This window comes from Drosophila erecta, unplaced genomic scaffold (assembly GCF_003286155.1).
Source record: "Drosophila erecta strain 14021-0224.00,06,07 unplaced genomic scaffold, DereRS2 tig00000021-arrow-pilon, whole genome shotgun sequence".
Lineage (NCBI taxonomy): Eukaryota > Metazoa > Arthropoda > Insecta > Diptera > Drosophilidae > Drosophila > Drosophila erecta.
Window position 1 is genome coordinate 8532259 of NW_020825198.1, and position 27459 is coordinate 8559717.

The 27459-nt window shown below is 44.8% G+C and overlaps 2 protein-coding genes across 5 annotated transcripts; both read left to right on the forward strand.

Annotated features, from left to right (window-relative positions):
• The first annotated feature begins 267 nt into the window (after positions 1 to 267).
• On the forward strand, positions 268 to 19143 carry LOC6544671. Of its 3 annotated transcripts, none has more exons than XM_015158364.2 (6): positions 268 to 843; positions 13677 to 14228; positions 14345 to 14461; positions 14862 to 14900; positions 15267 to 17829; positions 17897 to 19143. In XM_015158364.2, the coding sequence occupies exons 2-6, from the start codon at positions 13800 to 13802 to the stop codon at positions 18409 to 18411; spliced, it is 3663 nt and encodes a 1220-aa protein (XP_015013850.1). In that variant the 5' UTR covers positions 268 to 843; positions 13677 to 13799; the 3' UTR covers positions 18412 to 19143. The 3 variants fall into 3 exon arrangements, with proteins under 3 accessions (XP_015013850.1, XP_015013848.1, XP_026832648.1); XM_026976847.1 differs by lacking the exon at positions 268 to 843 and adding an exon at positions 5540 to 6055; XM_015158362.2 differs by lacking the exon at positions 14862 to 14900.
• A 5226-nt stretch (positions 19144 to 24369) lies between these two features.
• LOC26526113 (protein lin-28 homolog) lies at positions 24370 to 27136 on the forward strand. Of its 2 annotated transcripts, XM_026977664.1 has the most exons (5): positions 24370 to 24738; positions 25996 to 26132; positions 26353 to 26501; positions 26573 to 26723; positions 26785 to 27136. In XM_026977664.1, exons 1-5 carry the CDS (start codon positions 24672 to 24674, stop codon positions 26851 to 26853), a joined length of 573 nt encoding a protein of 190 aa, XP_026833465.1. In that variant the 5' UTR covers positions 24370 to 24671; the 3' UTR covers positions 26854 to 27136. The 2 variants fall into 2 exon arrangements, 1 of the variants encoding a protein (XP_026833465.1); XR_003407709.1 differs by lacking the exons at positions 26353 to 26501; positions 26573 to 26723; positions 26785 to 27136 and having other exon boundaries at positions 24370 to 24923; positions 25996 to 26061.
• Positions 27137 to 27459: the final 323 nt, after the last annotated feature.

Sequence of the window (27459 nt, forward strand, 5' to 3'; positions counted from 1 at the left end):
TGGCCTGTTGCGCTCAGCGCGCGAGTGGGAAAGAGATGGATAGGGAGAAAGAGAAAGAGAGGGGCAGAGAGCTGAGAGAGCGCCGAGATGTGATCAGTGTAAATGGCACTGCGATCAAGAACCTGAGACACCTGAGCTGCGCCCTACCTGTGTGTTGGTGTGCGCTGGTGTGTTTGAAGAGAAAGAAGAGAGTGCTGGGCGTGCGAGTGTGTGCGTGCGGCCGTGTAATGAAATGCTGAAAAGTCTATCTGTCTGCGCGGTCGCCGCGCTGCCGCTGCTCTGCCTTCAGAAGCCTCTAACGACATCGACATTGAAGTCGCACCGCGACTCATCCGTAGTTTCAGTTTCCCGTAAGCAACAAAACGATCGAGACATGATTTCGTAAGACGCACGCGTTACGCTTCTACTTGCTTCAAGACAGCAAAAAAAGACCACTGATCCACCAGACTTCACAACATACACCCACCCGCAAAAAGTTCTGAAACTAAGAGTATCTAGAAGCTAAAGCCCGCAATTTAAAGTGATTTGTGTCTAACAGCTAAACTGACAAAAAGTGACATACACATAAGACTGCCCCTAGTTATGCAAATGAAATTCCACTAGACCTAAGCAAATTAGTTCAATTCCCCAATCAGTGCACTTGTGTATCAAAAATATAGTTTGCTCAACTATATTCGAAAAGTTTAAGAATAACAAAGTGTCTATTATGATCGAAACTTAAACAGCCAGCAAGCACTTTTCGGCTTCGGATTGGATTTATTGCGTAATGGATTTAAATTTAGCCGCCACATTAGCAGCAACCTCTACAACACGGAACGGATATGCATTTAAACACTGAACATGGTAAGTACTTCTAAATGATTTACCTTATATAAGCTTCGTAACTTTTCCTAGCTGCCACTTTATTGCCCCAAGTCAATTATATAGCTGACAAACTAACGAACGAGCTTGCTAATAGATTTCGACGAAGGGATTTTATGGGTATAAGTTTACAGATTGAAGTCGGCTTAGTAAAGCGGTTCCCGAAAGTTCTGTAAAGAAAGCTTTCTTCGGAAGACTGTCTTCGTTGGGGAAGCTTCAGGAAATTTTGGAGCGGGTTTTTTGGGAAGTTAAGAATGACAGTTGAGAATGAATACGAATTGTTCTTTTCCCATAAATTGCATAATAAATCATACTGGCCACTTCTAATTAAATCTTTTCTTTCAAATCAATTCTTAGGTAATTTCTAATTTCCAGTTAGAACTTTTTTCAAAACTTCTCTTTTTTAATTTATTCTTAGATAATTTTTCTTTATTTCAACTTTTTTATTGACATCTTAATTGCTTGGGTTCTATTCCTGATTTTCAACTTTTTCTTCACTTAATCTCACATTAAATCCACCATAATTTATGACTAGAGTTTAAAATTAACCATCTTATTATTCTGACGACCACGAAGAAGACTTTCACATACAATTTATGCTAATCATAAGTGTTCGATAGAAATGTTATATAATAGTACGTCGCACTGGGTGCGAACACGTTTCCAGCAAAATGCCCAAAAAAGCGGATAAAAAATTGTATGATGATTAATTACAGGCAGACTAGAAAAATGGCATAAGCAGCTAACATTTCTTAGCCGCAAATGGGAGATGGCAGAATGATGGGGACTGGCATTTCATTAGAAAAACCATGTATAAAGCTACCCCAATCTGCTGTCCCTATATAAACAAAATGTATATCTATATATTTTAATAATCACATCAGCAAGAACAACAATGTAGCACTCACAACACAAATAATTAGACAAAACCAGTTTGGGCTTAAACAAATCGCACAAACAACAAAATGGGGGTAAATATACGCCGGCGGAGGGACAGAGAGCAAATTATAGGCTGGATAGCAGATGGAGCGAGATGGCGACAGATAATTGGCGACGTAAGGCAGAAAAACCTTGACTTTGACTTTAAATGACTCGACAACTGATCGCACGCTAACACGCTCCAACAGACGATGATAAAAACAACAACACCAGCAGCAGCGGCAATAAAATATTGTATAAACAAATAAATTGAAATCGAAATCGAAATGAGATGAATGAACACAGCGACAAGCCGAGCGAATGAAATCAAAACTTATTGCGAATTCGTAATGCGATTCAAAATCGCACGATGATCATTTCAATATCAAGGTCATTAGCAGCTGCAGCTGTCCAAGTTCCGTCGATGGCAATGGCCACCTGCTCCCACAGAGCTGTCAATCTCCTCCTGCCTCGATTCCAAATGGCATTCGAAATGAGTTATATCTCTATCCGCCCATATATTGCTGATATAGCTTGGAAACAGCTTGCTTCATTTTGCAATTTAAATGAGCCCCCATCTAAGTTTGTGTATGAAAGCAATTCTTTTGATTCTTCTATGGCTTTCCCCTCTTCTTCACTCGTTGTTGTTGCTGTTTCTTTTTTTGGCACGCATGCCGAGAGTTCATTGACTGTCAGCCACAAACATACACACACTCCTAGCCCCCACCCCACATAACAAATGACTTAGGCAACAAACTTGCCTTCGTTCGGTTTTCGTTTTCATTTCGAGGCCCAGAAGTTGCTGTGCGCGGAAGCGAGACAGAACACTAGGGAGAGGCCAAGGACCTAGGCCAAGAATTAGAGAATCCCCTCCCCAAATCCCCCCTCGAAAAGTGAATCTGCCGCTTCAGCTAGCAGCAGCAGCCGCAGCAGAAGAAGAAGCCAATGACCAGGAGGGGAAACCAGTTCAGATCGGCTCATCCTTGGGCCAGGGGCACGGCTTGAGTTTGGGGCAGGTTGCAACAGCCAGCTCCTCTATCTCAGCCACCTCCTCCTGATTCCCGGATCCCCGGATCACCCCCAATGGTACTGGCATCGTACATTGGGAATCATTTGCCGTGAAAAGGGCGTTCAACTGGCAAATGCTCATGGGCACATGGCGTGCTCAACTGAAGCAAGCCAAAGGTTCTTGCACTCAGCCAGTTCTTCTGCTTCTGCACTGGAAACAAGAGATTAACAAGTGCTCTATTTAGAAGAGCAAATAAAAGAATTAAAATCGGGAATAGAACATACGATTCACAAATTTACCCAGCTATTTGGTAGTCGTTTATGATACTGATCTTTCACTGACTGAGCAAAGTTAGAATGGACTTAATCGTTCAGTTGTACTCAGGTTTCTGATACGGCTAGATTTGTCTAACAAAAGAATCTTTTAGGGAGTTACAAATATTGAATTATGGATAGATTTCAAGTTAGGGTATATAAGAAATCAATGTATTGAAATATCAGTTATAAGTTTTTTCTCCGGTGTTCTTATGCCCGGTTCTTTGCCACTTCTAAGGCCTGATGAAAAGGGAATCAAATCACTCTTACTCTTGGCCAGCTTTTTTTTATTTGCTTGAGCCAGGGTTATTGACTCGCTCGTGGTCTTACCTTGGGCGGTTCTTCCTGCCTTTTGCTTTCTGCTGGAGCTGCATCTTCGTTTGAAATTGTTGCCACCTTGGCCACTTGCCACGCACAAGAGGATGAGGCTGAGGGAGCGGGAAAAGAGGAGCTGCCAAGTCATCCGCGGCAGCTTCCCAGGCAACATACAAAATTAATAAGAGCCTTAAGAGAGACGACAAAGAGAACGCCGACGCACAGGTGGGACCGGGACCTACAGGTAGAAAGAAAGAGCGAACCAGGAAGAAAGTGTGGCCAAGCAAAAGAATGGAGCGAAAGAAGTGGTAGCGCAGCAGCAGATGAAAAGAAAACAAGTTCAATGACCGACCTACTCAAGCGCGTTATAACCAAAGCGCGCACACACACACACATGCACACACATACGCACTGCGGAGAGAGGAGAGAGCACATGCGCATGCGCACAGCTCCAACTCGAAAGCCGAAGCCGAAGCCAAGCCGAAGTTAAGTGCCGAAGCCGAGTTACGAACCTCTCTTGACGTTGAACTTTGGTGCGACAGGTTCTATGTCAATGTTGTTGTTTTGTTGCCTTTGTCGCCCTTGTTGTTGCTGCTTTGACACTATCGTGCTTAGCTGTAAATGCCCACATTGTTGTTATTGTTTGCAGTGCATAGACTGTGACATTGAACACTCCGCAAAAAAGTATCAAAAACTTGATAAAATTGTAAAAAAAAAGATAATATACAGTAGTTCTCTGGATATGACTTTAACATGAAAACTTTGTATTTTTATAAATACGTTGAAAATCCATTTCTGTCAGTGCATTGATGATCATTGATCGTCAGATAAAACACTGAGCGGATATAATAGGAACGGGGGTGTTGGAGCTGTCCAACTATTTGTTTAGGCCCCTCTCTTTGGAGCTGGAAACCAAATTATGCTCATTTACGCGCCATGAATACGTAATCCCCCAATTTACCGGCCCCTCGTAATTTGACTATGACAAAATGGCTTTTTATTAACCTAACGGTACATTCACCGGCTGTACTCCACCTATTACTATTCGGTTTTACAGTTTTATGTCGCTGGCCATTAAAACAACGTGCTTGGCGTTCCTTATGACTATTTCGTTGGCGGCCAGATTCACAAAGACACCGCCGAAATGAACTCTGAAGAGGTCTATTCTGCAAGCTCATTCGAATAGTTTTGCATAATGTCCGTGGCACCGAGACTTCCGGCTTAAGCTCTAGTTCATTGTCAACGGTCAATTTGCAATTTGCAATTTGGGTAGCACAACCCCCACAGTGAGGGAGACAGAGCATGCGTTGCGAGAGAAGAGAGCGAATTTGGGTTAGAAGAGAGTGCGGCGAGAGATGCAGTGAGAGCCATGCAACGTCTGCAATGCACTTTAAAAAACGGGGACTGAGCTTATGGCAATTATTAATATCATGTTAAAAATGTAGTTTAGGGCTTTGAAGAAGGCATTTAAGTGCTGCATAGTTTAGTTCATAAGTCCGGATTCCCTAATAATTATGTAGGAAATCTTCTAAGTTCCTAAGTTTCAAACCTTTAGAACACTTACCTTATTAGGTGCTAAAATCATCTAAGAGATATGATTCAACTTTCCCGACTTAGCAAAAATGTGGTCCTAGACCAGCAAATCCTTCGCATGACCTAACCCAATATGTTTTGTGTTCCAAAGTAAACTCTTGCTGTGGGTTTTCACGGCCCAGAGCAGAACGAGCTGCACAGTGCCAGAGATCCACCCTCTATATGCTTAGAGCCCGAACTTACAAAAAAAAAGCCCGATGTTGGCCGAGTCCGCAAGCGAAGCTCTGCTGAAAAGGGCCGCCCGCCCTTGCTGCGCTGCTGCCGCTGCCGCTGCCGTTCGGGCCCTGTTGTTGTTATTGTTTCGCACTGGGCGAGTTCAGTTGATGCCAAGTGCAAGTGCCAATAGCAATGGCCTCCACCCCACCGCACACACACCGAACAGCCCTAGCAGCCCGCTTAGCCCCTGAGAGCCACCCAGAACCACCGTGTTTACTGTCTGCAGTCGGCGGGCAGAGAAGCCGGCGTTGCAGCCAACTTCGCTGCCGCATTTGGCTGAAATCGAAGGGAGCTGGCAGCTTTTGCAGCTGCTCGTTATTTCAGTCCTGACTCGGGATGTTAACGCGTTGGGCAGGTCATGTCTCATGGCACAGCCGCGTTGCGTGGACCAAAGAACGGCAGAGAAAATCAGCAGGACATCCCGTGCACTGAGTTATATACATAAATAATTATATATATTATAGCTACAAGCTAAGGCCAATGCCACAAATGTGTTCAATCAGCAAACGAGAAGCGTTAAGAATAGCGTACATCGAGTGCTCCAGTGCTTGAGTGCGTTAGTTAAGTGTTAAGCTCGCCCTAAGTCAATGTATCTAATCAAGTATCCCGAGATACCACCAATTGGTGCAATGTGTTCACACGTCGATCAGCGCAGACCATTATACTTCGATCGCATCTACTTTCGCGACACCTTCGCCAACATCAGCTTCTTCAAGTCGCGCTTAAAAAGCCATCAAAAACTGGCCAACACCTGAAACAGAGCCATTAAGACTGAGGCCGCAAAACAGTGAGACTGAGTTTGAATTGTGCAACAACCGAAATCAAAGAGGTAACTAAGCGTTGGGGCTCTTTCATTTTCAAATCAAATGTGAAGTCGTCTAGAATGGTATAGAATAGGATTGTGCAATAGCCTCCGAGCAGTGAGTAGTGGTTAGGGTTAGGGTTAGGGTTAGGGGTTTTTTTTAGCATAAAATGTACTTTTGCTTTTGTGCTGACCATGTCCTAGCGCACTGACTCCCCACTTCGCCGTTCGTTGTGAAAGTTCGCCGCTGCCGACGCAGTTCAACAACCTTTCTCTCTACACGCAGTTCAGTTCAGTTGAGTTCAGTGCAGCTCGGCTTGGTTCGGTTCGGTTCAGTAATGCACTCCGTTCCGAGGAGCAACCCAGCCCAGCCCAGCCCAGCCCAAAGCAGCCCAGTAGCCGCCCACTGCGAACCCAAACCATATATCCTTGCATCCCAGACACAAACACCAGTCGTTGTCTCTTTCGCTCGCATGGCCTTGGTCGTGCGGCGCTTTTGCTGAATGGGTGGAAAAAATTAAAAGTGAAACTTAGCTGCGCCTGCCTGGGCAGACGATGACGTCGGCGCAGAAGCTCGGCTCAATTGCAGTCTGCAGTCTGCAGTCCGGAGGTCCTTGCCCTCAGCGGCAGCGGAGTTTTCCTCGCCGGCAGAGGCAGCTGCAGCGGCAGAGCGGAGTTCTTCACGCTGCACACTGTCAAGACCACGTTCACGAGAGGAGCGCAAAAAAGGACACAGAAGGAGCTGCGAACCCAGCCCAAGTTTCGCAGGACCTTCGCGTCTGTCTGCTGCCTGCGCCGCTGCCGCTGCCACTGTCGCCGTCGACTGCTCTGCATCCTTCGACGTCGTCGTCGTCGTCGTCGTCGTCGTCAACGTCATCGCATCGCATCGCCATCGTCCTGTGTGTGTTTCGCTTTCCGTATTGGGTGTGTATCCGATTGCCCGGGTACGACGACCGTACGTGCCCGGCGGAGTTCATTGAACGCCAGCCGCAGCTCCAGCGATTTATGTATGGAAAGCGAAAAGGATAATGAGCCGAAGTCGACTGAGCTCGATGCCTGGGCCCTGCCCCAACATAGCGGACTGCACTGGGCGAAAAACTGCTGTCTATGATGTATTTAACATTAAGGCGTAGAATGCACTGTTGCAGATTTTTGGAAAAAAGGATGTGCCAGCAAAGGTTTGCTTTATTTATACAAAGTTATAAGGATAGATCTTACTGTTTTATGGAAACTATATAAGACTGATGCGTTCGTCCTTTTATGAACCAGACATAATGACAGCGCAAAGGACATTTTCTAGCAGTGTACGGATGGCGTCGTCTGGCGTCTGAAAATGCCTGAAAAGGGTCGTTCGCCTTTTCTGTTGTCTGGCCCTTATTTTTGTTGTATTTGTTTTTTTATCCACTTTGCCCTGTGCGAGTGCACATGTATGTGTGCTTTTTTACTTTGACTTTTTTGTTGTTGTCATGGTCTGGCAACCAAACTCTCGGCCCCGCCCCCTTTTCGCCAATGGGAGGCAGACAGTGGCTGCTCCTTTGTCGAATTTATGCGCATTTTCAATCGCTTTGTCGTAGGTCGTGTTTGTTGTTTGTTGCTTGTTGCCGTTCCGTTCCGTTCCGTTCGGAATTGTCGTCAAGGTAATGTGTCACCCACAGGATTATGGACTTAAGCCGCTTCCTTTTTCCTTTGGAAGTGTCCTGATCCCCCTGCCTGCCCAAAGGACACCAGTGATGGGTGCTCAAAGGATTGATTCGGCTGGGTTTTCCACCTAAAAGTTCTGCACTTTTAATTGTTGCTCAGCGTGTGGCATATTGATTTTCGCCACAGGATAAATGGGCATTTTCAGCTGCACTTTTTTCCTCTCTTTGTATTTTCTGGTAGTCATGACATCATCAGCCAAATCACTTGGCTGCAGTTGGATTTGCATTGCCTCATCGTCACTGCGCCTCTGCCACAGCCTCAGCCTCTGCCGACGTCGACGTCGACGTCTACGTTTATGTCTGAGTCTGGGTAAAAAGCATTTGACCTTTGGGTTCGTTAACCCTTTTGTACGCTAGATGATGTAAGCCAAGGCACCGAAGGACCAGCCACAGAAGCATAAAATAAATATTGGCTTGACAGTGGGCAAACTCTAGCCCATGAAACACTTACAGATGGAAACACCCTTGCCCCATTGGCAATCTAAATTTCCAAGTATAATCATTACTAATTAAATGGCAAACAAACACATTTACATTAATTGTATCAAGCAGCAAACAGCAGCAACAAATGCCATGCAAATGGAAAACTTTCACTGCGCAGTAGGGCGAAAATGCCCACTGATAAGGAAGCAAAGTGCAAACGAAAAGCTTAGCGAAATAAACACTTGAAGCGTAAACTGCATTGATAAGAAAAGTGGTGGCCAAAAGGGGGCAGGGGGCCGAAAAGGGTACGCTGCCCCTTTGAAAATAGCACTTTATTTATGGTTATTTGACCTACGTCAAAGCTAGGTGGAGAATACATGTAATCAGCGAATGCTCAAGGGCAAAGCCTAGGCACACAGAAATAATGGGGAAACAATAAAAAATCCTATTGATTTATTGCCGCTAACAGCAAAAGCTGCTAGAGTTGCAAAAACAATTAGTTAAGCGCCAAGCGACAATTCAGTAGAGCAGCAACAGGCCAAGTTATATAACAAATTTCCTATTTGTATATATTGTTCTAAACAAAAAGCATGTGAAGGAATTTCGAAAAGTGTGTTATTTTAATTTGTTTATCTTCGAATGTCAAGTGTGCTTAATTATGCAAATTTAAAAGGAATCAAATGAAACACATTGCACATTTATTTCAATTACCTGATTTAGCAAAAAAAAAAAAATGAATGAACATAATTCTTGGCAATGGTTTAATTAAATACTTTCGTTTTTGTTTTTCGGCAATTTGCATTGAATGTGGCACAAAAATGTACGAATGTTTTAAAATTGCTTTGCTTATAAAATTTGCATATTTAATATACTTTCGATTTCAGCTGTCTTGCTTTCTTTGCGTTCGAATTCTTAATTGATTTACGGTTTGCGATTATTAACTGACAATATCCCCAACGACTTGACTGTACAGTGGGAATCGGCTAAGTGCGTTCCAGGAGTGTGAGCAGTTCAATCGCCTTTCCTCACTCTCGTTTGTGGGATGGAGATTGCATTCGTTTTTGCACATGCGCATTTCGAAGTAATAGCAACAGCAACAGAAACAAAAGAATGCACAATATTTTCAAGGTTAAAGTGCAACGAAACCGCAACACAATACCTAACCAGCCAAAAGGGGGTGGTTTAAGAGTGGGTGGTGTGGGGGTGTGCTCTGTACACAGAATCATCAGCATAAAAATAACTGGCATACCTTTTGTTCAGTGTCCTTGAAATGCTGATATTAATTTCACGACACTCTGATTAGATAATCAACTGCCCACACCCACTGTGCCCACCACCCCCTTTCTTGCTTTTCCTTGTTTTTTCTCGCAATGCGGATGGGTGAGACGAATGCGGCAATTTTTGTTGTTTTCGCATTCAGTTCGCATGCACATTCTCGACTTGTGACTCAAGGTTATGATGATGATGATGCTCTGGCTGAACGCCCCTTCCTCCCACCCCTCGCCCACTACCGCTACCCTTTAACGCTGAAAAGCTCACACAAATTATTATTACACAGGCAGTGAGAGCGAGCAGGAGAGAGAGAGACATAGAATAAACAAATAGCTCGCAATTTTATTTTATCAGCTGCCCCGCCGTCGTTTCGTTTTTCGCTTTTCGTTTCGTTTTGCATGCACATAAAACTAAATGCAAACTCCCGCCAGTTCCCTCCCCATTTTCCACCCCTTACATTTTTACATTTCCGGGTTGTGCCCCCCGCCCCACCCCATTGCACACCCTGTATTTGGGCACTGACTGACTGCAAATCATCTCGGCCAACAATGAAAAATATGGATTAACTGCGAGTAATATGTAAGTGCAAAGCGAGTCTCACTCTAAAATCGCTGTATCCGACTCGAAAGTGTAGCGAATTCGATGTCATAATAGATCAGGCCTTGGGCAAAAAGACCTAAGAATGTGTAAACAGAAATGTACAATTCCTGGTTCCGCCTTCGATAGGTATTATGGCTCAGATTATTAGAAATAGCCAGAAACATTGTCAAGGAATTCATTTCAGACTAGAGTGAGCACAGAACATAATAGATTATTTTTAATGATTGCTATAAATTTGGGAAAATGATTGGCGCATGTAGTAATGCTAATTACGACGAACTCTATAAAAATTCAAATAAGATCCTGTGATTACTTAACAATCTTGTGAAGCTGAGTTATAGGTTATACAATCCCTTTGTGAATTCAGTAGCCTATAGTTTTGAAGCACTTCCGTGGCTTGCATATGGCTAAATAACAAATATTTACATTACACTTGAAAAAAAACATCGTTAAATTTGTTTATTCATTGAAAGTACTTAGCGTCGCCGATTTCCTACTTAGATAGAGTGAGATGGCGAACAGTTTATGACTGCGCCGCTTCAGCAGAGTGCAGTTATCAGCTGAACGTGCACACACATACAGCTCCATATAGAAGTGCATACAAGTGCATCTACATTTATGCACACATATACATATATATGTGTAGGTAGCGCGCTAATGCGGTTAGTACAGTTCACTTTGTCCTTGAGCGAGCGATTCCAAGCGGCATGAGACCCCATTTGGGGCTCTGTTCTGTTCAGTTCTGTTTGGTTCGGTTAGAATCGCTTCCCGCAGTGCAATTTGATAATGATCGATGCATGGCGAGCGCATAGGAGCTTCGCGGAAGTTTTTGTTCACTGGCGGCGGCATAGGCGGCATACGCGGCATACACGGCGTATGCGCAATGTGCTCTTATCACGGGTCGCCAGCGTTCAAGTTGAATGTTGAATGCTTCTGATCAATTGCCTCTTGCTATGCTCCATTCTCATTTTTTGTTTTATTGTGTAGATTTGTATGACTATGCCTTGGTCTGTGTACTTTATTTATTTTTAATTTCGCTCGCGTCGAGTGTGTGTCCTTCAAATGCAATTGTGCGATGATTAGAAACGCAAAGCGCCAACCGATTTTTACTTTTTGTTTCTAATGTCTGTATGTGCAGCTGTTTATTTTCATTTTCACAGCGATAGCGAAAAGCTTTTTTGGCGCGCTATCTGCAGTTTCACGCTCACGAATGCAGTTTGTTGATTTAACTAGAATATTGTTGATTTTTCTATAGCAATGCATGCATGCATTCAACTTCCTAGTGTGTCGAACGCATCTGTAAATTGCGCAAAGGGTTGCCGCCATCCCCCCGCCCTAAAAATCGAAAGTATCTCGTGAAACCCACTTAGCTCGATGCTTCCTCATTTCGTCTGCATATTTTTGGTTGACGGCGCCAGCTGGCTAAAACCCACACACAAAAGAGGAGAGACATAGACAAGGGATGGGAAAATCACGAGCAGCCAGAAATCACTTTCTGCAGATCGTTTTCGCACATTTCCGCACTCGCAGAACAGAATCAAAATGCAATTCGCAAGTGCAAGTGCAAGTGCATTAGGCATCATTCAGCACACACAAGCCGACACACCGATATACCGACATTCAGATAGATTCACATAGTCGGTAGTGTTGCAATTTTGCATCCGTGTCGCATTTGATCGCCGCGGCTCGGGAAAATCGTATTTCGTATTTCGCATTCGCATTTCGCATTCTACGTGCGTGCAGTTCGACGAGCGGACGGAATAGCTCCTTTTGGCCACTCGAATGGTTTACCGGGGGAGTGGAACATAGAACCATATTTATTGTCCATACTCGTATATCTCTAACGATTGGGTGAGTCCACAACCACAACCACAACCATCCCCCCACGAACGGCCTCCAAAGTGAACTTCCTGGTTATGGGATTGCACTCAACTTGATTGGGGGCGCGATATCATTTTGTATTTATAGTTGAGCAACTTGGGGAGGCGATAAGAAGAGTTCCTGGTGTCTTCTGCTGCAAATAGCTTAGGTTTCTGTTGAGGGAAATTCTTATTTAAGCTAATCTGCTTGCGGATGTTTGCTGCTAAATCGATGTTATTTATTCAAGTCGTGGCCTAACCATGAATATCCATAAAAACTCTCCCTGTGTTTATGTAATCAAAATGAAGTGATCACGCAATTACTTGTTTCCCAACGAATTGTTGAAGAGACCCTCAAGGCGAAACCCATACAGGTTTCCCATTTCTAGGAGGGGACTAAATGGCCAGCCTTGCACAATAAGTTCTTGATTGCGCAGCTGAAAATGTCCGAAAAGGCAAAAAAAAAAAAAACAAAAAAAATATAGGGAAACTATCATTTTGAATAATCGACTAGCAACCACCAATAAACCACCGCTGCAACCACTAGCCGCACCACCGAGCCACCAAACCACCGAACGAGAAGCTTTTCGCCAGTGGAAAGCGCTTTCACAACCCTCTCTAGCGGCGAACTTTCTGAGCGAGAATTTGAGAATCTTGGACGGGATGCGTTCGTGTGGCAGTGCAATGGGCATTGGTGCAATGCCGGTTGCTGTGTGTGTGTGCGTGCGCCTTTCTATGTATGGGGGAATTGCAATTTTGAGCTTTTTTGGGGTCTACGCCGGTTGGATGTGGGTCAGTAGTAGGAACTCTCGGCTGGCGGCGTCAACGTTTCCCTAGCTCTTCTTCACAAAAATACACATTGCAACCGAAAGAAAAAGAAAAAAAAAAAAAACAAATCTAATAAACATTTCTACTTCAATCTTTGTTCGGATTTTCGTTGTCGCTTGCCGCAGATGCGTTTTAATTCGATTTCCGCCTGGCGAATTTCGACGGCAAACTTGAATGTCGCAGTGCAAAAAGTAGAATGCTGACTGAGCAGCAGGAGTTCTGTAGTCGTAGTTTGTCAAGCCAAGCCGGACGGCCACAGCCGGAAAATTATTCCGGGGCGGTCGGCAGGCCACACGGCGTATGCGTAACGAGAGAACGAAACGGAAAGTGATGCGTAATTTGCGGGCCCAGCCAACTAAAATTAAAACAAAAGGCAAAATATCGGAATTAGTGCAAGGCGAATATCGGAATAAAACCCGTAATCAATTAGCAGCTCTATAATAATTAATAGCCAAGCAGAAAGGAAACGGGTATTCTTTTAAATCAAATTGAAAGCAATGTAAGGGAAAACCCAGTGAATGCAAAACGAGAGTACAAAGCGCAGCAAACGGCAGCCAAATGAAGAAGAATAATTCAAGTGAGTTGTTTTCGAGGAATTTTCATTTCATTTTCACAACCGGTGATGCGGTGGGTGGGCGTTGGGTGGCCATGCCCCTGAACGTGAACGTGTAACCTCCACTAAGGCCGTAATCTTGAACTGCACCACCAACCCAAGAGCCACCCACCCCCTGGCTTTCTCGATGACCCCCTGCACTCGCTACTCGTCGCCGCTCTGCAGTTAGCTTTTTGCACTGACGATAACACGAATGCAACACTGTGAAAATGCTGAGGAGCTTTTCCAGGGTGAGGGTGGGGAGTGCGGGCCTCAGGTGTAGTGGGTGGGCAGGGTGAGGAGGCGCCTCTATTTATAGCGCCAAATTATGACTATTTTTAAAGCGCATTTTGCCATCCTTTGTGCCATTCCAGATCAAGTAAAACTTCAACCACAAACAACTAGCAGAATAAGCAGCAACCACTGAACCCCCTATATATAAAACCAGCACATATATACACAGTGTTTCGCTGAGCAACAATCTAGCTATAGTCGCCATGCATGGACATCACAACCACAACCATCTGCCGCAGCAGCAGCAGGCACAAAATCCGCAGGAGCAGCAGGCGGGTGCCATCATGAAGGCTGCCAACCAGCCCCTCCATCCCGCCCACAGCCATCCGCTCAACCACCCACATCCGCACCAGCATGCCCAGCCACATCCGCATCCACATCCGCATCCGCATCCGCATCACAAGCTGTCGGCGCGAAGGGCGCGCAGTCGCAGCCGAAGTCGCAGTCCGACGCCGGATGGCAATCAGGACTACGATGTGACCAGGATGCGGGAGGAGGACTTCGAGCGGCTGGCCGTCTACCTGGTGCCGGATGTCCAGGCGGAGCGGGGACTGCCGAATCGGGCGGACAAGACGCTGCCGCGCAGCCTGACACTCAAGTCATCCATGGTCTACTCAACGCCAAATGTTAAGGTAAGGATCTAACAAAATTAAAAAAAATATTTATATATATTGAAAAGCCCTAAGGGCTCAAAAGAATTTACAGTAGACTGTGAAACTAATCCTTTTATTATTTATTTTTGCTACAGACTGAAGGAGTTTGGAGCAGCGGGGTCATCCCACGTGGCACTCGCTTCGGCCCATTCGAAGGCATTCCAACCTCTAATTATCCCAATGATAAGAATAAGGCGCGCTATTTCTGGCGGGTAAGCATCCTCAACTCTTTGGAAAATATTAAATGAAGGGCTAAGCATTTGTTGTGGGCTTTCAATTCATTTGCATCTTCTGTTTGCCTCTATTTTTGGTCACAACTCCTTCGTGCAAATGGAGGTTTGGGTGTTGCCTTAAATGAATCATTAAAAAAATCACCTAAAACATGCTTCCCCCATCCAATCATCCAGCCGAAAAGAAAATCGATATATGCAACTAACCAACTCGTTTCTCTTTAATTTTTATTTCATGTGATCTAATCTTAAACCAACCCACAATTACCCAACCAAAATGAACACAAATATGTATAATCAAAAACAAAAAAAAAACCGAACATAAATTCAAAATTATACCTTTGCATTTTGGAACGAATTCGATTTGATTGTGGTTAATCAGGTGCAGGGAACACGCCACATAACCTACGGGAATATTAAGGTACCACTCACGATTTATGCTTTCTTTGATTTCTATTTGTTGTCTTTTTAACACCCAGAACTATACACCTGCTTTCCCAGCTAATCCCTCAATCAGCACAAGCCTCTTTCTAACTAACCGTGCACTGCTCTAAAAATCTATACTTGTTGTGTATTTTGAAAAATTTATGAATATAAAGGATTATTTTATCAAATACCTTTGCATTTGAAAAATTTTTCTAAAACACATCCCTCAATCTATTTTCCTTGTAGAATGAGCTATGTTTTTACTTCCATGTTGTGCGTCTTGTGTCCTTAAGCTTTCTTTAGTTTTCTCCAGAATTTTTCTAATTGTCCCCATTTCCCGCCGCTCTTCTTTCTCCTGTAGATCTTCAAGGACGATGACTACTATTACTTGGATGGTTCAGATCGCTCGCAGTCCAATTGGATGCGCTATGTGGCCTCCGCCTATAGTTTGTCCGTAATGAATCTGGTGGCGTGCCAGCACCAGGAGAACATCTACTTCTACACCACCCGCGACATTCTGCCCAACGAGGAGCTGATGGTGTGGTACTGCAAGGACTTCGCCAGTCGCCTGGGCTACGATGTGGATCCCGAGACGACGATCTTCGGGGCCTGCAAGCAGGCGGTGGAGGCGGAGGAGGAGGCGGACGAGGAGGAGGATGAGGCGGAGGGCGAGGACGGAAAGCCGCGATACTCGATGCCAGCTCCGGAAATTCCACCCGATGTGGCCGTTAGTCACATAACCTACGTCATGGGCCTCCATCTGCCTGTGGGAGCGGGAAGTGGTCCGGCGAATGGATCGGTTGCGGGTTCCGTTTCCGGTGCCACGCCTCCGCCCCCGACTGCCACGCCATGCTGCCGCCGCTCCAGTCCACCCGCCCACGTCAGCACCACCAGCTCCACCTGCAACTCCCACCACCCGCACATCCAGCATGGTCGCCATGCCTCCGTGATCATTGGCCAGGATCGATCGCCCTTGGCCAGCAGCGACAAGGACACGGCGGGCTCTCCTCTCTCCGGTCTGGACCATCAGATGACCCCGCAGGATGGCAGCGTGAGGTCTGTGAGATCGGACGAGGGCTACCACAGCAACGAGTGCCACGAGGATGGACTCACGCCACCCGAGGACTCCAGCGACAGCGAGAGTGAGCATAACTACGTGCTGGACTGCTCGAAGAAGGCGATTGCTCCCAAAGAGACAGTGATTGCCCAGGCCCAAAAGCCCAGCAGTTCTCCGCCGGCAGTGGTTATGGCTAACACGACTACCAACTCGATGAATAGCCACAGTTCACCCACTGCGACGCCCATTTGCGAAACGGACAAGAACGAGTACAGAAAGTTCAAGGTGAAGATGCCACTGAAGTACGAGTTCAAGAACAAGAGCTGCGTGAAACAGGAGCCAAGTCTCAAGGAAGTGGACCAGGAGATGTCCTTGCCGCAGGAGGAGGAGGAGGATCAGGTGATGCATCCGGAACCCGATTCCATATGCCCATCGACCACCACCCATCTGGGCGACGAGCACATGCTGATGATGGAGCGGGAACGGGAGAGGGAGCGCGAAAGGATTCTGGAGAGGGAACCATCCAACCAGCAGCCCGCCTCCTCCACGGTCATCGTTCTGGAGCACAACTCCGGCGGTCAAGCCCGCACCATTGTCCCACTGAGTAAGCCCTACTACGAACCAGATCCTCCGGGCGAACGCTATATGCGCTTCGGCCAGCCCTCTTCCAGCATCCTGGAGACCATCCTCACCAGCCAGCATCGCTTGGAGGCGGCCGCTGCTGCGGCAAACGCCTGCCGACAGGCCAATGCCGCTACACCACCGCCCACTTCACCCACGGAGATGGCCTACAGCTACAAGAAATCGCAGCGATACGGCAATGCCGTGAGTCCGGACAGTAGTTCCAATCTGGGACAGAATCCCGAGCAGCTCTCCTCGTCGGCAGTGGCGGTCGGTGAACAGGAAATGACCAGGGCCACGTTGATCAAGGGAGAGTGCTCGCCACCGCCGCCTAGCCATCATCATCACAATGTGATCTTCTCGCCCTCGAGACATGCCGCTTATCTGGGAGCCGGCGAGGCGGGTGGCCACTCGCCGAGTCCGGGCTATCCTGGCTATCCGCACTATGGAGCAGCAGCCACCTCGACCTTTCATTCACCGCCGCACAGTTCCCATTCCCCGTTCGATCGCCAGTCGAATGCCTCCAGTGGTGCGGGTTCGGCCACCAATTTGCATTTATTGCAAACCAGCACCCAGATGCTCAACCATCCGCTGATGCAGCCCCTCACTCCCCTGCAGCGTTTGTCCCCGCTGAGGATTTCCCCACCCAGCAGCCTGAGTCCCGATGGTAACTCGTGTCCCCGCAGTGGCAGCCCGCTGAGTCCCAACTCCCTGGCCTCCAGAGGCTACCGATCGTTGCCCTATCCGCTCAAGAAGAAGGATGGCAAGATGCACTACGAGTGCAATGTGTGCTGCAAGACCTTTGGCCAGTTGAGCAACCTCAAAGTGCACCTGAGAACCCATTCCGGCGAAAGGCCCTTCAAGTGCAATGTGTGCACGAAGAGCTTCACCCAGTTGGCGCACCTGCAGAAGCATCATCTGGTGCACACGGGCGAGAAACCGCACCAGTGCGACATCTGCAAGAAGCGTTTCTCGAGCACCTCCAACCTGAAGACCCATTTGAGGCTGCACAGTGGTCAGAAACCATATGCCTGTGATCTCTGTCCGCAGAAGTTCACACAGTTTGTGCATTTGAAGTTGCACAAGAGGCTGCACACGAATGACAGACCCTATGTGTGCCAGGGTTGCGACAAGAAGTACATCAGTGCATCCGGCCTAAGGACCCACTGGAAGACCACCAGCTGCAAGCCCAACAATCTGGAGGAGGAGCTGGCCATGGCAGCAGCGGCTACGTCCGAGTGTTTGGGTAGGTTTCAATGGCGCCTACCGAGCTTTAGGACACCGAACTAACAATCACATTTTTCAATATTCAGATAAAGACCATCCCGAACCGGACTCCCGAGAAGCGTACGAGCAGCTGACGCAGCACATGCATCCTGCAGTGCATCCGGGACTGAGGCACCTCTCGAGTGGGGGTCAGTCGCCACCACGCCTGATACCCCTGGGCAATCACATGGCGCCGCAGCAGCAGTCGCATCAGCAGCAGCAGCAGCAACAGCATCAGCAGCAGGGAGTGCCACCGCCCCACTTGCTGATGACGCAACATGCAGTGGGTCCGGCACCCATGCTGCTGACCACCGCCAGCCAGTTGCCACCACCGCCGCCGCATCATCAGCAGAGCTCGCCCAGCCGCCTGCTGCAACATGGCCACCCACATCCGTTGCAGATGCAACAGCAGCAGCAGCAACAGCAGCAGCACTCGCCCAAGGGACTCAAATCCCTGCCGGAACCGGGGGTATATCTGCATGGGCAGCATGTGCAGGCGCAGGAGAGCAGACCATCGGTCATTGAGTCCTCCAATCAGCCCATGATCATCGAATGCACGTAGAAGGTGCATGGTGCATGGGTACAGGGCACAATGGACATGGAGCAGCTGCTGACCAGACCAGGAAGTGATGGAATCCAAGTGCAATAAAATTAAATAGAGTTAAGCGACAGACAGGCAGACAGACAGACGATACTATCCCTTTGAAAGCAAAAAGGATAAGAACAACAAAAAACGCAGCACAAGTAAACGTAACGGTATTATTATATAGTTGTAAATAGTTAGAGATTCCCTCGTAAATTTTTGATCCTCCTCAAACCCTGAAATTGAAATTGAAAACTCATTTCGCGCTATGAAAACTAGATCTCACCAATTGGCAGTCCCATGAATACTTCTTCTCATCATTATCAGCATGGCAGGAGAGCACTAAAGGCATATTATTTTTGATAAATATTTTATATATATACACCGAACATATAAATGGAAGTGAACAAAATTGGTTAACAGGAAGCGATTGTGAATGGGAAAATAAATGGAGCCGGCAGCAGATGAGAATTTTGCGGAAAACTGAGAACGAGAGAAAGAAAATGCATTTAGACTTGACTTTCGATGATTTTCCAATTCTGATTTGTTGTCTCACCCGCGCTGTTTGTTTGTTTGTTTGCTTGTTTGTTTGTTGAGGCGCACACCTTTAGATGTAGATTACATATAAAAGAGTTAAAGGATAAATAAGGATACATTTAAACATACAATACATAGATTCAAGTTGCCTTATTTGAATTTCGTTAGCACTGAGATCCGCGGAAAGAACAACACAGTAACCGAAAACATTTCGATCATCTCTGTTTCGTAAGAACAGATCTGCAAAGCTTATATACGTATTTTATATATGAATATATCATTATTATACATACGAATATATAAATATATATTTATATGTATTTTATTATATATACACAACCGGAAATGCAGCAACAAACAAATCATAGCAAAACTGTAAATAGAAGAAATCCTTATTTCGGCATCTGTTGAACTAGTATCGCCTAGCTATATAATTACGTAGACCTCTAGGGATTACCATTACCATTATCATTATTATGATTACTATGATTATTACGAAAAAAAAGATATAAAAAGTAAGCAACAAACAAAAGAAAAAACTTAAAGAAAACTTAGCTGAAAAATCGGTGCTTTTGACTGTTTCCATTTGTCCACGTTTACATTTACGATTGTATTTGTACTTCGAAACATATGAATTATATTGTAAACCACACTAAATATATATAAAATATATACAGGTTAGTATAACACTCTAGGATATTTCCCCACAAACTACTTTGCGCCTTAAACATTCAACCTTCCTCCAGCTCCTTTAACTCCTTTAACTCCTTTAACTCCTTTAGCTCCTTTCACCACAAACAAAAAACGGAATCCAAAAAAATTGCTCGTATTGTACTTTACCAAAATTATGCTCTCAATTAGTCTTCGTTTTCGTCTGAATATTATATATGAAATCTTTAGCTAAACATAAGCTTATAATCTTAATGAGGCTGACTAGCTTTAAGTATCCACATAACTCTATTAAGCGCATATTAATTAAACTAGACACTAAGGTCTGTATATTAAAGGCTGAGTCCAGAGCTCGGCTTCGATCTGTAAGACACAACACCAATTCGTAATGATTAAGTATTTGTCTTGTAAAGTACGAGATACGGGGTGGGGAGTTCGGGGAAATTCTATGGAATTCCAATAATTGAGACTAAGACTATGCAAAAGTTTTTGTATTTTTGTATTTGATACAAAGCAAGCAGGAGTTAGGAATGGAGTGACGATTAGATGTTTTAGCCACGTAAGATCTATTTTAAGCTAGCCCTAAGATTTCTAAGCATATGCAATATTTATACGCATAATATTTCTAAAAAAAAGCAAAACGCAGAAAAGATGAGACAAGCCTACATACATGGAAAATATAAAAGAAGATAATCAAAATTATACAAAAAACACAAAATTGATTTTTTATTTATCGTTTGGTTTTAAACTCACATTTGTTGGTTGTGCATTCATCTTATTACTATTTTATTTTGTGCAATAGTTCGCTAATTTATGTTTTTGTTTCTTTTCGACATCATTTAATCGACTTGAAACTCTCTTTAGGCAGTTACAGAAATCTACTAAAATAAGCGACATACATAATACTTTCCTATTTGTGAGACTGAATGAATTACTATATATACAATACTCGTAACTCATAGAAAAGATATCCAAGCTCCATCAGCAGCCCCTTCTTATAGAGGGGCCTGCAGTGGACTCCACGGAACCCCAGACATTTCGATATATATTTTACCGAACCTTTTGTTTGAGCAAGCATTGTAATATATTACGATACGAATATGGATACTTCTAGGCATATAGATATATATTTATACAAAGCACACTTACATACGTAGTCGTAGAGAGCTATAGCTATAGCTATTTATACATACGAACAACCAATGGCCTATGGTTAAAGCGCCCAACTTTGTACAGTAATTGAAATCTGTTTCAGGATTCAAGGAACGTGACGACACAACGTAAATTTAAATGGAGAATAAATGACTGCTTCTTAGTGTTATAAGTGACTCTGATTTAGGTCGAACACACATAAACACACATTCACTCACTCACCCACACACACAAGAACACACATACACACAAATGATTCAAGGATCAATTCTAGAAATCAAATCCAAATATATATTCCATTATATATTCAATAAGTCTATCGTATACCTTTATTGCAATCAATATTTCAAATGTATGAATCTATATAATTACAATTATCTATAGTTCAGCCCTATATAGATCATGTAGAGCCTTTGTTATACGTATGTCCTATGAAATTGTTTCCCCACTCTCTCTCATATACACAAAATGTACAAAATTGGTTCTCATAAATAATTAAAAATTAGAAAAAGAAACAACAAAAACGCAGCGAATTTCATTTGCAATCTATGCGAAGCCCAATTAAAAAATGCAATTAAATGTAATCATTTTAATATTCGAGATGGAGATTGAGTTTCTGTTTGAACCCTCTTGAAAAATAAATGTTGATTTATACGAGCCTCAAGGTATATACACGCTTATATATCACTCACCTCTTATACCACAATAAACGAAATAATTGACTATATGCATATTTATACGCCAATTACATGCGAGACATCTTAAACGAAAGCATTGAAAACCAAACCAAAATCGAGCAGAAAACAAGAATTATCTAATTATTTGAATGCAACTTAAATTCCTATTAATTATATATGAAATATCTCTATAAAATATCTCTAAAGAATCACAATTAATAACAGTACGAAAAGAATGAATAAATACAAAAATATTTCATACTAAAAGCAATTGATGACTGAGTTAGGCACAAAAAACTTGGCATACTTTTGGGGGATTTCACTCATAGGGCAGTTTCTTATCACTTTCTTTAACCCTAGCAGGATAATCATAGATTGCACGATTTAACTATTTTAGATGTAGAGAATTCCATTATTTTTTAGTTTATAAATCATACTGGAATGCAACTACATTGTACAAAATTTGATTAAATTCAGGCAGCTTATCGCGACTAGAGCTCTTTGACGGTCTGTCACTGCAAATGGAAACATCAATCACATGTCAATCTACAGTGAAAGTAGGGCACTTCAATGCTTACTCTTACATGTTAACCCCCCTGGACATGCAAATTGTGTGCGTTTTACGCATAAAAGGATGGCAACAAAAAACGTATCCTGATTATCGAGGGGAAAACGCGGAGGGATACGAGGTGCCATATCGGGTCAAACGCGTGCTGTGCGGAAATGCCACATGGATGGCTAAATGGAGCGAATGCATCCCATCGTCCTATTTTACTGCACTCCAACGTGCAAACCACCCTCCGCGCTCTTTCATCCTCGATTTTGCATAGAATTCCGGGCTGGATTTTCCTCATTTTCATGTCAGCCTTGATTTTATGTTTGGCAACGTTTTATAGTTAAAGCCGATTATTTTCATGGCCATTGTGTCGACGCCCCCGTCCACAATGCCCCGTCTGGGTATGCCTCGAACCCAACCTCGAACCGTCGGACTGTCGGACCCTCGGACCTTCGGACAATGCCCGGCTGCACTTCCCCAATCTCGATTGCATTCTCTGTGTGCGTACCAGGACGCCTTGTTAATCCTGTTCCAATTACGCACATGTGAGTGCCTGCCGTCCCATCCCGTGCCATCGCCTGCATCCCTAATGGGCACTTTCGCTCTCGCCGCGTCCTTTGTCCCTCTGGCCGGCTTTGTCCATCGACCACTGGCCAGCGGATGGAGATTGGGACCGGCTCAGTTCGGCCAAAATATTGATTACAGACTGTGCGACGGCTGGCTCGAGCTGCATTGTTTTGGGTTCTTTAGCATTTATTTACTGTTGATAAAAAATCAATGTGACCCTTAGTGACCCCTCAGCATTAACAGCGCCCGCCCTCCTCGTTTTCTCATGGTTTTCATCCAGTTTGTCTCTCGATTGGTTCATGTTACCTTTTTATTTGCGTTGGCAAATATGCTTTGCAGCACAAAGTGCTAATTATCTCAATTTTAATGTTTCAAAATTTATTAATTTTATTTTATTATATATTATTGGTCATGCTTCTAAATATTTTCAGTAGCAGTAGTTGTAAATTTTCTAAGCTAAATGCATTTTTTTCAATATGTGTTGTCAAGAACGTTTGATGCAAATCGCTTTGAAAAAGTTATTCTCTTTAATTTGTTTTACTTATTTCTGGTAATGCTTTAAAATTTTTCCTCCAAATCCATCCGTTAAAGCCACTTTCCCAGCAAATCGATCGAGCTCTTGCCAAATTTACGAACCACAAAGTGTTCATCTGATGCCTCCCTTGTGCATTCGATCCTCGATACAGTTTCCGCCCTCGGATCCACTGTCATCAATGGCATTGGTCATAGATTCGGCACGCCAGCGTGGCACGTGTCAGAATTAATTGCTACAATCCGGAGTCGCAGGACGAACAGGGAGGAGGAAGGGGCAGGACGAGGCAGGACGAGCGTTCGCAAATATGTTGCACAATGCAGCTCGGGGGTGCACATTTGATATCTGCCAGCGAGGGGTTGAAATTGGAAATGCATCGAGGATTCACAGCTGCCTGGCACGCGACTGAAGCGAGGGTTGCAGCAAGCCAGTTGTGGTGCAGTTTTTTAGTGCAATTTTTTGGCAGTCACCAATGGGAATAGTTCGCTTTTTAGCGGCACCTTTTTTGTGGGCAGTGATCAGCCTATCAGAACACAGCAGGATTTGGGGTGATTAATATTTCATTTTATAAATTAAATCTATTTGCATTTTGAGCGAAAAATGGAGTTGCCAATATTTTTTCTTAGATAATTTACATTTTTACGCAGTTTGACCATAGTTTCGACAATTCCGTGAATGGTCCTTTTGATGACTAAGCGATTTATACAATTTATAGCTTTATTAGTTCCAAATTGAATTTAAGTTATGCTTTGAGGCTAACAAAATAATCGTCTTAGGCAAAAACGACAGTAACTCAATTGATAAAATACTCATTAAAAACATTAATTGAAACCTATTCAGTCTAGTTTGTATAACAGTTAAGCTTCTCAAGTATCCTGAAGAGCGCTGGTCTCACGCACTTCTTGAGTGCCATACAGATGCAGATACATCCGAATCCGAATCCAAAAGTGTGCTCGGCGTTTAACATAGGGTATGTGGTCTATGGCTCGACATAGATAAATTTGGCTCTCACTCTAGCGCTCTCTCTACACGCGATCGTCATGTCGAGTATCTGTCAGATACATTTACGTGCTCAACTCATACCGAAACGGGGCGAATTCACTCAACTCAGCTCGACATTTTCCACGCTCACTCACTCACACACTCACACACCGACACAGCAGCACACCAACACACACACGAGCAAACGAGTCGAATATTGTTTTCAAGATACTGAGCTAAATATTTTTCGGGCCTGCTGCGACCTTCCTAGAAATAGTCAAACGCAACACGGAGTCAGTGTGACGAAGTGCGTCGTGCGCAGCGGCAGCGTTTTCCTAATTTCCCCTCGGTGAGCCCAAAAACTCGAGAAAGTGCTGTAGCTGTGTGAGTGCGGGCAGTGAAAGATACAGATACAGATACGTATCTTTGGCCACATGTCAGTTCGTTGGCAGGAAAACCATGCATTTGCAGTGAAGTTTTAGGCAACTACGACTTTCGGAGCGAAATATCAAACAATTTAAGTATATTCCAATCTAAAAAGAAAACGTCAGAGACACAAGAAGTCAGCATGGAAAACATACAGCTGGAAATTGGCTTGGAAAGAAGGACCACCAGCCAGAGTTCCACTTCATCAGGTTTGTTTAGAATATGGAGTAGAGTGAAACTAATTTCCAACTAATGCATGAACGTCGCACGAACGTCCACATTCCCCTCTACCCACAACAAACGTGTTTTGTGTTCCAAAAAAAGCGACAACAAATTCAATGGGAAATCTTATCAAACTGATTGCTGATTGGCTCTGCGATCGCCCTAAAATTTGGTTTCTGTTTTTGTCTGGGTTTTTTATATACTGCGCAGTTCTTTATTCGCTGGCGTGTGTTTTTCTCGGTTTCTGTTGTGTTTTTGCCATTCGCTGATTTGATTTTTTATTGGCAAATTGGGGGTTCCTATGTATATACAGAGGTGTCATCAACCCCCGAACGTTGACCGACTTACCATCACACATCGATCAAGGACACAGCCGGGCCAGTTGAGGATTATCCTCGCCTCAGTGCATTTGAGCCATTAGATCTGCGAGATTTACAAAGCTAATTGAACGGGGAAACCAGTTTGCGACTTACCCATAAGAAAAGGAAAGGGAAACCACACCATCCAAAGGGATAATCGTGTAATGGTGGTGGTGGAGCAAGCTGAAAGATTTTCATTCAATTAGGTTTCTTATCAGACGCAAACTGAATTTCCAAGATCTTGAAAGTCCATTCACGTTCTCGCTGGAAATGAGTAAGAAAATGCTTGCGCTGGCCGACCTAGAAATGCCAGCAACCCCCGAAAATGAAAATTTCGTTTTCAGATAAGCCAGAGAAGCATGAGAATGCATTCCGAGTATCTGGGCATCTAGGCATCTAGGCGATACTACGAGTACTCGAGTACTAGGGCCCATTTCGAGAAGTAGATAAGCTGCCAGCGAAATGGGAGCGAGCGAAGTGAAAACAATTTATGAATGAATGAATGAATGAGCCAGCCCAAATGGATGGGCGTGTGCGAGTGTGTGAGTGAGATGAGCCCCTGCTTTAGATAATGGAATGAATACGCTCCGCCGCTCGTTCACTTCTTTCCAAATATTTCTTATAATAACAACGAAACCTGTTTTCTGCCCTCAATGGGAGTTGGGCTGGGGAGGTGGAGGGCTTAGGAATCGGCGGCGAGAGGGCAGGAGAACCTAACCCAAGTTGAACTTGCCTCGCGGCAAATGGGGCAAGGACACGATGAATGTTGTTCAGCTGCCTAACTGCCGCTTGGTCATTTGAATAACAAAACCTTGAAGAGCGGGATTCCCAGACAGGATATCGAATTGGGCACCGAACTCATGTTTCCTTCTCTATTCCCTCCAGCGAATCCCGCAAATCCTGCGAGTCCCGCCGAGGAATGCGGCTGTGTGCGCCTGGGCAAATGCAAATGGTTCAACGTGGCCAAAGGATGGGGCTTCCTTACCCCCAACGACGGCGGCCAGGAGGTGTTCGTCCATCAGGTGGGTACTCTTTGCTACACAAGATATGTATATTTACAAACGGCATAATCAATTTAAGCTTTAGAAAATTAGTTCATAGTTCCCTTTCCTTGACATAAGGTCAGTCTTATATATTATCCATTAGCAGAGTGTCGACTATTTGTTGCCTTGATAACGGGGGGATTATCAGTGTTATAATTTAATTATAAACGTATTTACATAACACCCCTAACACTAACAGAGCGTCATCCAGATGTCCGGTTTCCGATCGCTGGGCGAGCAGGAGGAGGTGGAGTTCGAGTGCCAGCGCACGTCGCGCGGACTGGAGGCCACCAGGGTGTCCAGCAGGCATGGCGGGAGCTGTCAAGGCAGCACCTACAGGCCACGAATGTGAGTTCCTACCCCATCCTCCTACCAATTTCCCCATTTTCACCACCTATCCACCAACTACAATCCAACAGAAATCGAAGGACTCGCCGCATGCGCTGCTACAACTGCGGCGAATTCGCCAACCACATTGCCTCCGAATGCGCCTTGGGTCCTCAGCCGAAGCGCTGTCATCGCTGCCGTGGAGAAGACCATCTCCACGCCGACTGCCCGCACAGAAATAAGGTAAGTGCTCCTCTACGGTTCCCCCAGTCCGACTCAGGACTTAGCAGCCATCCATTCGCAGACCCAAAGCCACAGCAACAGCAATAGCAACAGCAGTGGAAACCAAGAGAAGAGCGAGGAGGCCAGCTAGGAAGTCCGCCGAATGGAGTCCTTGCACCATGGTGGACTGGCAGTTGGAAGTTACAAACTTCGTTGACAAGTACAAAATGGAAGTCTAAGCAAAACAAACACGCATCAAATCAAAGAAACCCACGTACAACAAAACTAGCTACTACACTTAGATATTAGCGGGGAGAGACGCACCCCGGCAAGCATCCTATCCTAAGTTTATTCTCTATTTTTATATTACATTCTAGGAACCATAGTTACTAAGGTTTTTGACTAGAGTACAAGTAAACGAATTAAGCGACAGAGCATCCCTTGGTCTGCCATCTGCGCTCAGAGCTTTTGCAGCCTGGGGGCAAACTTAAAAGCTCCGGGCTGATAAGAAAGTCCTGGTCGCGAGTCACGTGGCCACTGACAACAATGGAGCTTTCCTTGGGGGCAACAACAAACGGCTAAAAAAAGGAATCACCATGAAAACGCAGAATCACTGTGAGCTGGGAAACCTGAAAACCGCCCTCCCGGTGATGGGACCACTCGCCACCCCCTGAAAGTGAAACAGAGTGAGCAGCAGCAACAACAAATGGATTGGGCGAGGACATGGCCAGGATGAGAAGGGAAAGTCCTGCCTTTT